This window comes from Polypterus senegalus, chromosome 12, assembly GCF_016835505.1.
Source record: "Polypterus senegalus isolate Bchr_013 chromosome 12, ASM1683550v1, whole genome shotgun sequence".
NCBI classification, from domain to species: Eukaryota; Metazoa; Chordata; class Cladistia; order Polypteriformes; family Polypteridae; genus Polypterus; species Polypterus senegalus.
In genome coordinates this window covers 143953631-143965720 of record NC_053165.1, presented here as the reverse complement: position 1 = coordinate 143965720, position 12090 = coordinate 143953631, and the positions used below count along the sequence as shown (strand labels likewise).

General features: G+C 38.5%; 1 protein-coding gene across 4 annotated transcripts in view; it reads right to left on the bottom strand.

The window, feature by feature from the left end:
- duox (dual oxidase) overlaps positions 1-12090 on the bottom strand; it is a 95793-nt gene that overhangs the window by 12783 nt on the left and 70920 nt on the right. For all 4 annotated transcript variants that reach the window (XM_039773706.1, XM_039773707.1, XM_039773705.1 and 1 more), the window contains exons 19-23: positions 10530-10755; positions 8025-8118; positions 7300-7475; positions 5620-5695; positions 3014-3091 (exon numbers count right to left, since the gene is read on the bottom strand). In XM_039773706.1, the coding sequence (XP_039629640.1) occupies positions 3014-3091; positions 5620-5695; positions 7300-7475; positions 8025-8118; positions 10530-10755 (650 nt within the window). The remainder of the gene's footprint in view (positions 1-3013; positions 3092-5619; positions 5696-7299; positions 7476-8024; positions 8119-10529; positions 10756-12090) is intronic.

Sequence of the window (12090 nt, the reverse complement as noted above, 5' to 3'; positions counted from 1 at the left end):
ATTCCTGATGGAAAGATGAAGGAAGGGGATGACAGTGCTTTCCAAAAGACAGCTACAAATTCAGAGGACTGCTTGCTGTTACTAGATATCCAGCAGTCTCCAGGATCTTATATTGAGGTGATATGAGAGATCATGATGATTACTATTGTTTCAGTTAATGTTCATGGTTTGAGGGTGTAGTAGGAGTCAACATAACTTAAGAAATCACTGGGAAAATGAATTGCTAATATGTCATGTCCAGCTTTACCTACTCAGTAATGTCATTTATGGACTGGAAATCCAATAATGATGGTTCCATACAGAGTTAGGTTTTGCCAAAAGACAATTGCAGGAATGCATTATGAATCTGAAGTCATAACTTCTTGGGATTTTAGTAGTAGTGAGATCACTAGCTATATACTGTATCACCACTATGGGGTGCTGTAGTTTAACTTTAATACACAATTGAGCAGTCTGTTCATTCCTAGGCATCCAGTAAGTAGAATGTGACTGGATGTTGGCTAATGCAGTGTACGGTTACACAATCAACACATTTTACTAGGGAAAAAAAGATAAAGAAAATAAAGTAAGGTATGTACAACATAGCCAGCAATGCAAGTAAAGCAAAAAAAAAAAAAACACCCAAAAGCACCCTATTCATTACCCTATGTATGAATGCCAGACAATAAGATCTCTTGAACCTTGGACTAAGGACAGGCGTACTTCAGGACTTTCTATAGAACTGCGTATGAAAACGTGGAATCAAACAGTGCATCATTTTACATAGCATACTTTATTAGGGGTTCTGCCTATAATAGTATTATTTTATTATACTAAGTCTCAAATTTTGAAAATGTACACATCTCCATGTGCAGAAAGACAAGCTTGGCTTCCCTTCATACTAAACTAAATTGCTCACAAGCAGACTTGACAAATGGAGAGGCCATCTGCCTGCCTTGCGGCTCATGACACATGGACTTCATTACCATCCTGGTCACGGTCTGTGCAGAGTTTGTAGATTTTCTTTGTTTCCTTAGAATAAGATCCTTATTCTAAAAGATGTGCTTTTTAAGATAATTTGGAACTTGAAATTGCACTACAATGGTCTGGTGTTGTGTGTTCAACTACAGAGTCCTAAGAAGTCGGGGCTTAAACCTTCAGCTGCAAGAACATAGGAAATAATCCTGAACAGGACACGACACAAGTTCAGAGAATGAATGGTTATTTTCTCCTGAGTGAACAGTTACAACACATTTTCTCAGGTCTGTATCATCATTTGTTTATGCATTTTAAACTGGTAGGAAAAATAAAGAAAGTTAAAACGAAGTGTCATTTACTTATACTTCTGTGATGGGACGAGGCCAAACAGCGGCCACAGTGTTTGATTTTCAAGCATATTCGGTGCAGCATTACACTGTATTATCACCATCATTGTATCTCAGCCCACCAGCTCAGAACAATCACTTTGTCAGTAATTATATAGACCTGTGATTTGAGATGTAATGTGTCAAGCACTTTCGAAAATGGAAATCGCTTCCCCAAAGGTGTGGAAGATTAAAAAAATAAATACATAAAAACTGTCATGAGAAACTACCAGCAGCAGTCATCACAATTCTTTGCAGGATGTCACTGCTGTGTTCTTTGGTTCTATTACTCAGGCGATAGTATTTTATTTTTGGAAGTTATGCAATTACAATCTGTACGGTGATCCGACCCAAGCAATTGTAAAAAGTGATCTATATAAAATTGAACTGGCAGGCAGGCAGGCAGGCAGGCAGATAGATAGATTCTATATATCTCTGTATATAATATATATACACACACACACACAAACACGTCTACGTGTGGAAGTGTCAATGTCGGTCTGGCCGTGAGAGTTGGAGTCGAGATAAGAGCTCCACCACCTCCGAGGAAACAAACTCACCTAGCTACTAATACACAAGCAAGGCCAGCACATCAGCAAAACGAAACCTCAGAAGAAAGACAAAGTCACTTAGCTGCTAACATCGGCAAAATGGTATCCCTTTTACTTTTCCTCTCAACACTAATGCATAAGCGAGGCGAGCACATCAGCAAAACAAATCCTCCTAGGAGAGAGATGCCCAGAGTAGTTCCTTTCAAATTTCCCAACATCTCTACATTTCAGTTATTTTCTGACAATTTCAATAGTTTCTAGGACCCCAGGCTTTTTACAGTACAGGCTTACATGGCTAGTAATATAATAAACCTCCATTGCATTTTGTGTCTGTCATATGACACCAGTTCAGTCTCTAATGGCTGAATGGACAGTTTGAACAACAGGTCAGGCGATTGTCCGATTTCAGGCGGCACATGTTACTTTTTGCGAACAACAAGTATCCCACAACTCATTTCTTTCAAAGTTCAATTCATAGACACCTTTATCACCGTCTACAATTTAAGATTTTTATGTTAATTGATCATGTGCCCTTCAGAATTGTGACAGTTAGCACTTAAAGAGAACTTGCTTAACTATGAAGGGCTATAAAGTGAATTAAACATGGAAACCACCTCTCGCCTTTCACTGCAAAGTAATTTACAAAATTACGTATAGATGTCTATCGGCAATAAAATCACTGATTCAGTCAAGGTTGGCGCGGTTAGTTAGCACAGAGAGTGTTGGGTTTGTGAGATCTCTGCTAGAATTTGCTGTAAGATATAAGCTGTAAGTGATTAACTTGTTTCGTTTAGGAGCCATCTACAAAGTGCATTTGTCACACAGTAGCGATTTATAAAAGCGATTTGATTCACAAACTGTGGGTGAAGAGCAGTCAGGCAGACATTAAATTTCTATTCTTTTAAAGGCAGATAAATAAAGAGAAAAGTAGTGTCCCCCTCACTGTCTTTTCCAAGGATGGTGATTGTCAAGGGATTCTAACAAACATCCTCCCGAGTCTGCATAAAAACATTTGCATCCATCTGCCTCATGTACTGCAACTCGTTCAGAACTTCAAGAAGCCTGTAGCACTCCTCCTCCCAGGCTAATTTCATGCCACACCACATGCAGTGTCCTTACTTTCCAAGTGGTCTCCTCCTTATGTCTCTTACTTCTTGGTCCATGGATACTGGATCTTGCATTTCAGTGTCATTACAGCTGTAAAAAAAGGAGGTAAATGACATTCTGAAAAGGACAGACCAGAGACAGGGCAAGTAGGCTCCCCTACATGTAAAGACCCTTGAAAATGCTGCCACATAATATCAATGAACACACCTTCCTTCAAATTAAGGCCAGCTGTACTTCTATTTATTTTAAATTCTAACAGAGTCATGTTCTTACTGCAGTCATAAATTTTACTACACCATTTATTAATTCTTATTTTCTTAATCCTTTCATTTTTACTTTTGTAGACTCCTTCCAGTATCTATGTCCTTGATATTTTTGTTTCTGAATAATCTACTTTAGCATTTTGTTTTCTCATTGACCTTAAATATTTTTTGGTTTTATGTAGCACATTGGAATAAGATTAAGTATAATACAAGAAGAGACGACCATCTCTGAAGTAGGCTGTGTAGCCTAAGCCTGCAAGCCGAGGTACGGGCCATTTCAAAATAACCTTGTGGGTTCCATCTTAACACTTGACTCGCAGTCTGTCACTGTCTTCATGTTCACAAATTGTTGAAATGTGGAAGTAATTTTGTTTTTCATGTGGAAAGGTGGTATATGTGGATTTCTGTTTTGTTACGCAGGTCTGACTTCTCTTTAAAATATACTATAGCTAGAAACAGAACCTTCAAACATACACAACATGAGTGCTAAATGACGTGTTCTGTAATTTGTGCTAGAAGATGACTGCCAGTGAATGCTTCTCAAAGGAACTTTTTTGCATTTCTCCTTAAGAGAAAATGGGTGTTACTATATGGATTAGGGTTGGGAGATGTCTTAAAAGTTTGTATCATCACATCGCCATTTCAAAACATTGACGATGTACGATACCATCACCCCATGTTGGTGTGGTGGGGCTTTGGATGGAGAGATGCTTGTGGATTACAAATACTGTAACCTCCTCTACCCAAGCATCTACACAGGTTATGGTGTGCAGGCATTTTATCCCAGAATGCAATAGTTTTTTTTGATTCTCTCAGACTGCTGAAACTCTACACGCGCAGCAGTATTTAATAATGGAAAAAATAACTTCTAAATCATCATAACGACAAGTTAATTTAAATTCACTACAAATTATGATTCCATATTAGCATGAAATGTGTTTTCTATTACTGAGATCCCTGTGGATCACTTATTAATAAGCATATGCATGCACGGTTTATTCGAACTGGCTTCGAATTGGAATGCTGTTAAATGTTTTAGGTATTGGCTAGCTTAAACAATCCTGTAAACTGGTTTGTTTCCACCAAGTATGGAGAATTAACCACGGGAAATAAACTGACCTTTCTCTGAGGAAAAAATGATTGATCAGCCGTCACTCTCTCTTCTCTCATTTACGCTTTTCTTTAGTAATTATTTACCGCTCTGATGCTGATCTTTCTGATCATAAAATGGGTCATTACGATAGCATTTGACAAGAAGAATTCATAATCGATTTTCAGAATTACGGTATTTGAGAGTTCCTTCAGAGAGTGTCCATTTCTCTTGCACGATTTGCCTCAAAAACGAATCGGCACATCGTCATCTCATAACAGGCTTAAGTTTCAAGTTTAGTATTTTTTTCCATCCAGCCGTTTTAGCTCTAGACCGTCCTCAAGAAGCTGCGACACACAGACAAACACACACCCATCATCGAGATAGACGTTTTCGGTATCAGGAGACCCTAAAAACACTGAGATCTGTCAAAAACTGACTTTCCCATTCTTTTTCACTTTTGATAAAATATATAATATAGTACCTCATAAATTACATTATTATTGTGGGTGGCATGGTTAAACTGTAGTTATTCTTGCTACCTCACAGCTTCTTGTAAATGGGCTTACATACCCAGCAAGCTGCAGTCTGGGTGACGTCTCCCTATCTCTGCATGGAATTTTTTCCTTGGGTATTCCATTATTCTTTCCCATATTCCACAGATGTGAATGTTAAATTTCCAAGCACAGATTAACTAGCGACTCTTAAATCAGTGCGATGTGAATTTGGATTTGTGCGTGCATGTACCCTGCAGTGAACGGATACTCCATTAAGGACTGGTCGCTGCTTTACGCCTACTTCTGTTGTGACAGGCTGTGGTCCACTGTAACCCTATAATTAGTTTACATCGTGTTTTGTAAAACGGGAGACAGACGGGCTAAGTAACATATCCATGATGACACAGCAAGTCAGAGGAACTGGTAACCGTATAATATAAAGGTCCAGCTCTCTAGTTACTGCACCATGCGGTCCACTAATAGTGTTATAAAATAACTTTTTCCAAATTGTCTCCTGTACACCTTTTGAAAAGTTTTTTAAAACCCCAAAATTTGATTAATAAAACCAAAACTAAATAACCAATTGTTCAGTTTTATTCTGCACTGTTTATTCCCAACACAATCCCAAGTATAAAAAAGCATTTTTAATTATGCTTACAGATTCTGTAATGATTCTTAGTTTCACATACTGTAAAAATTACATTTCATTTAGGTTTAAAAAAAGTTTATTCAAATTTAGGTACAATGCTGTTTGTGTGTGGCACTTACCCAAATCCATTTCCTTTGCTGATGAATGACACCCTGTTGCGCAGATTCTGCTTCTCCTTATCTTTAACTTCAATGCCTGTGAAAAAAAGGCAAACAGTTTTACAAGCAAATTCCACATGGACAGTACAACATACAAGGGCAACCATGAGGAAGCAACAAACGGATATGATCAAAGACGTGCATATGATGATATGATTTATCTAGAATTTTAGAAGGCTTTTAATAAAAAAGGTACCACATGAGAGGTTGGGCATGAAAATAAAAGAACTGGGAACTCAGGGCCCAAACACAGAACACAAAAGGCAATGGTGAGGTGACCCTTTTTATAATGAGGTGATGTAAAAAGTGGTGTCCTCAGGGCTCAGTGCTGGGGCTGCTGCTATTTTTAATATACATAAGCAATCTGGACAAGACTGTAATCAATAAGCAGGCTAAATCTGCAGAGGACACCAAGTTAGGTAGAAGTTCTGATAATGTAGAATAAAGATAAATTGCTACAGAGGGACTTGGACAGCATGTCAGATTGGGAAGATGAAATTTAATGCATTTTAATATAAAGTATTGCATATAGTAAGTAAAATAATTTTAATCATATTAAATACAAAATGGGAGGTCTAAAACTTGAAAGTACCTCTCATGAGGACGACTTGGGAGTCATAGTGGGTTCATATCTACACCCAGACAAGCCAATAGGGTGTGAGGTTATACTGTATAGCGCACTCCTGATGTGTGGAGTACTGTGTTCAGTTCTGGTCTACATATTACAGAATAGAAATAGGAGGTGAACCTTTTCAGTTTAAGCAAACTGAAATTAAGAGATGACGTGATTGAAGTGTTATGAAAGGAATTATTAGAGTAGATCTCAGTGGTTACATTAAAACTCATTCTGTGACAAGAACATTGTTGGAGATTTGTTGAGGGCAGATTTGATACAAAGGTTAGAATGTTTTTTTACACCAAAGAACCATAGATGTATGGTATTAACCAAGTGTGACGGAGAGCAGGACTTTAGGGAAATTCAGATCTCGACTTGATTTTATTTTGTACATTCATGAGAGATTGGATGCTTGTTGGGCCGAATGGCCTGTTCTCACCACAGTTTCCAATTTTCATTCACAACTTACAGAAATGCAAGTGGAAATGTAAGCACTATGATACTCCAGCTTTACTAAGCAAGCAGTGCCTTCCTCTGCACCATCTGTTAATGTTGTTCATCTTAATTTGTAGCTAACATCCCCAAAAAGTGGCAACTATATGGAAGCACTCTCCAACCGGGAAAGAAGAGCAGATGGTGGCCGGAAGGCAAGTTCTCACCATGAACAAGATTCCAACCCGATATCACAAAGAGTGCTTTCACTATGAAATAAATATGTATTACGTAGATGTTCGTCCACATTTTTACTTTGTTTTTCTAGATTAAGAAGGTAGAGACAACAGCAGGTGCAAGCAGAAACCATCCTTGCAAAAAAAACAATTCCTCTATAACAGACACACACTCAGTCATAGAAAAGGATAAAGAAAAAATAAGTCAACTTCACACAGAAAAAGTACCCCCCCTACTTAGGGTCCAAGACATAAAATAAATCACTAAGATTTAAAGATCTAATGCAGCTGGACTAATCCAGTATAGCCATTTTATTAACGTTCAGTGTAAAAGGTTGCAGCATTTTAGAAAGTGACCTTTGACATTAAGCTGGGCAAAGCGAAGCTCCTTGTCGTGGTCTTTGAGAAGAAAATGGAAGTCCTCCCAAGTGATCTCCTCCTTATCCTGAAATCCTGCCTCTAAGAACATGGACTCAATCACTTCTTCAGTCTGTGCTTTTGTCAAGCAGTTGTTGGAAATTTCGATGAAGGACCTGCAGGATGTAAAAATCACTAATTAACATTTCTAAAGAAAAAATGATTAATAACATTCCATGAATTATAAAAATCAGGACATATACAAAAATCTTGAAGAAAAATTAAACAATACCGTAAAAGAAATAAAAGCTGAAAGACTAGAATTTGAATGGAAGGATGAATCGTGACTATTTTCTTTGGCAAATGAACAAAAGAGGTTTCAAAAGATAACAAAATCACTTTCATTTGAAAACAGCCTGATGGTTTTGGGATGGGATGGCACAGCTATGACATAAATGTGTCTAAGTGGGCAGAATGTTCTTTTATCTTTTTCAGAACACGTTATGTTCACCCAGGCAGTGAAGTGTGGAGGCCTGCAGGAATGTTGTGTGGTGGGTGTGGTGGTCTTCTCTCCCCCATAAAGGTTGAAGTCAAACACCTTCAATATCTCTCTTCATCTGTGAAGATTGTTCCAATGTGACTTTGATAAGGTACAATAAATCAGAGAGTATGTAACCTGCAACAATGCAAAGTACATAAACGGCTCAAGTGACGAACAAACTCACCTTAAGAGCCTAGAAAACTCTGCTTTGGAGAGAAAACCGTTTCCATCAATGTCGTACATTTTAAAGAGCATCTTGGATTTTTCTTCAGGAGATCCTGGGCAAAAAAACAAGTCAAGTCATCAGATATGTAAGTTTCTTGCCGACTTTAGAGCTCGTCCATCTTAAGAGACATTTCATATGGTGAGATTTTTGAACTCTGTGTTACGTGAAGCAGTTTGAATCCATGAAACACATTAGAAAGTGAAAACCTAAATATTATCTGTTTAGTATCATTCTAGAGAGTTGGGGATGGTTACTTTTGAGGTTCTTTCATGACATATGACCCTCTATGAACTCATTATTTTGAGAAGTAAAACTAAGAAACAGAACAGACTGAATTTAATGCTTAGAGTTCTCAAAATATACATGATCTTAAGATCAGATTATATATTCTAATGTCCACATATCACTTCTACAACCCACTTATTCAGACCAGTGTCACAAAAAGCTGGGTGCCTATCATGGTTGCAGTCACTCAATTTCAAGTCATTTATTAACCCGATATGTTTCAGCCGGACAAAACACATTGAAGAAATTACAAAAACAGTCTTTGTAGAATGCAAATACTTGGCAAGCAGAGCAACAAAGTAGCAGTGAAACAAGATATGAGAAGTGACCACCAATAACATGCCGTCAGACATGGCCAGCTCTGTACAAAGGGTCAATAGGTATGGCAAATCCATCCGCGGTCTGCCCTTCTTTCCATTCTGTTGTAATACGTGAAACACAAGATGTCAGAAAGATGTGTTTCTTCTGTTTGCAAGGATCAAAACCTGTGTTCCTTATTCCTTTTTCCTACAATCTCTGCATTGTACTTCTGTTTGAGCATTCATTGGTTGTCAGCTCTGCTGCACACGTAGCCTTCGCCGACAACTAAAGACAAATCAAACTGGATTGGTTTAACTGAAGTGAGTTGTAGGGAATTGTTGGGCATGTCACATTAGGCAGCCAGCTTCACAACAGTGTGCTGCCAATTGCCTTAGACTTGCTAAAATTTTGTAAAGAAAGGCTACAACTGAAAAAACTGCTGGAGAAGTCACATAATGCGACATAGCCTTAAATAATTAGCAAAATGTAGTAGTTTTTTGGCTGGAAACGATAATTGACACCATGAGAAATTGGCAGCGCCACTCAACCTCATGTCACACCTCCCTCTTGGTATGCCTCCATCTCCAAGTTAACTTATTATGTGACAGATCTGATCTGAGCAATAATGGCGCCATGCATTTGCAGTAGACTGGTAAGTAGGCCCTGGGCTTTGCAACCCTAAATTGGAAAAGGCAGGTACAAATAAATGAATGGATTCAAGAACAGCAAGAAACACCACCATTCAGTGTGAAAGGTGACGGAATGACTGAAGAACAGCTGTACCCATGTGAAGCAACCTGGGAAATGCCAAGCAAATGGACAATGCAGACGACTTGCAGAAGATATTTTATCCAGAGCCATATATGCACTGGGCTAGCAAGTATTGAAAGATAGTTTCAGTTCTATATTCAATTGAACTTGAAGTTGTCTTCAAGGTTAAAAGTCACAAATAGGTAAGGCAAGTTTTGTTTTTATCTGTTGTCAAACCTGGTGACTAATCCAAATGGGAAGAGGCCTTGTAAACAAGAAAAACTTCCTTCTTTATTTAGGTGTTACAACTTAAAACTACCAGAATTAGATTGGAAACTTTTTTTTTTTCTGCTCCTCCCCTAAAAAAGACACATATACAAAGAGTAAAGAGGAAAAATAAACTAAGCTTCCTTCTGAGAAAGAAAAGGGTGTGAGTCAAAAAAAAAAAAAATCCTGATTCATTGCTAGTTTACCAGTAAATGTCACCCTTCTTCTTAATTTTTTTTTTTAAGAATTTACAGTTTTGTATGTGGCAACAAGCTTGAATTTGCAGGGCTTCAGGAGTGGGTGCCCATTATGGTATTTCCAGTTTAATTGTTCTGTTTTTGGTCAAGAGTTTCCAAAGATGATGAGAGTAACCACATCTGCAAACAATTTTTGATAAATGGTCGCGTACAAGAAAAAAAGTTACCTGTGCCCTATATAAAGGACAACCGCACCTACAGCTAGAATATTGATTAAGTGCCTTGTTTGTTCTGGTCCCACCTCAAGCATTTGGAGGATCTGACAGTATTTGGCAACATCCTAAACAGAGCTTACTAATCCAAGTACTGGATATACTTCAAATAGAGCAATTTAGATTATACCCTCAGGCCATTTCAGCTCAAAAACCGTTGATCATTTTCTAACGTTGTATTACTCCTGTTCTTGAGCATACGCACCTCTGGGCCAAGTCTCTGATAATCGGATGCTGCCACTGCTGCAGGGCTAAAAACCTACAATTCTCTGTCACAGCTCTGAAGTGGTGCAATAGCTTCCCATCTGTGGCTTGTACAATTATAATAATAAAATGCTACCTACTACCAAAGTAATTCCACATTTGGATTTGAAGGGGGGGAAAAAAAATACCTTTCATGGAAATGACTAAGAGGTCCAGCAACTCTTGGAAGGACAGATAGCCATTGCCATCCTTGTCAGCAACTGAAAACATTGACTCCACAAACAGAGAGTCAACTTTAAGCCCAAGGGTGTCTGCAAACTCATCAGGTGTCAGTTCACACTGAAGCGCTTCCTTGGTGCTCCGCTTTGTAACACCACCAAAGTCGTCCACATCTGCACCATCAATTTCCAAAACCTGTGGTTGATTGAAAAGAGTGAAACATGATAAGCAGGTGATAGTCTTGCATACCTTTACATTAACATTAACAAAAAATGTAATTAGACAGCTGGTACTAAGCAGAGTGGCTACAACGCAGATCACATGGACACCTGGGGCCTCATGTATAAATGGTGCATACGCACAGTAATGTTGCGCAAGATCTTTTCCACATTCAAATCACGATGTATAAAACCTACACTTGGCGTAAAGCCTTGCACTTTTCCACAGTAGCTCATACCTTGTCGTACACAAGTTCTCCACTCAGTTTTGCAGACTGGCGGCACCCAGCGTCAAAGCAGTGCTACTGTTCCTGTGTGGTTACTCATTTTCCTGACGCGGCTTTAGAAATACACTGAAACTAACCGCATATTGTTTATTAATGTAATGCATCGGATTGTAATTAACTTGTAACAATATAATAGTCCAGGGAATAGCCATAGTATTCCAAATACCATAACTGCTTTAGCGTTGTTACTCTCACTGCACCACCTTCACCTTCATCACCTTCTTCTTCACCTTCTTCCAGCTACTCCCATTAGGAGTTGCCACAGTGGATCATCTTTTTCCATATTACTCTCACTGCACCACTCAGAGTATTTTTATCATTGTATCCGAGTGAGGAATCACAGCAGCAGCTGATCGGAAAGAAAACTATCGGTATACAGCATCAAGCACACGCGGTCTCAGCCACGGCAAAACGTTTCAAAGCCTTTCCTGTACGGACCACACGGTTCAGAAACAGATTCACCCCAAGGACTTGAAACGCACTTAAACAAGTGCTCCTTGTAGAACTGTTTGTACTTAAGTACAATCACCTCACTGTAAACTTGCACTACAGTTATAATATTGCACAACCTGTGCCACTTTATAAAACGCATATTTACATATGATGACGATATCATTTTTAAGATGAAATGCAGCAAAATATGCTTATTATACAGATAAAACTAACTAACTTCATTTAAATAATCTATATTCTTCACTGGGACTAGCGTGATGAATAGAATAATTAAACATGTACTATGAAGATATTTCAAAGTTCCTTAAAATGTTTTGAAGAAGCGGCACTCTAAGCTTACAGATGGCTTAACATCTATTACAGAGCTGATTGTGTGGCAATCAGTTACTTGGAGAAAGAAAAGCAAGGACTGCAGGGGCGGCCACGCCAATATGTATTGAATATAAAACAGAAAGAGAAAACAACGAGACAGCTAAAAACGCAGCCGCAAATTTCGACAAAAGTAAACACGTGTCAGGAGCACGAGGCAGCTATGCAGTGTCTGCAACAGACGTGGCCATCCACCGTGCATG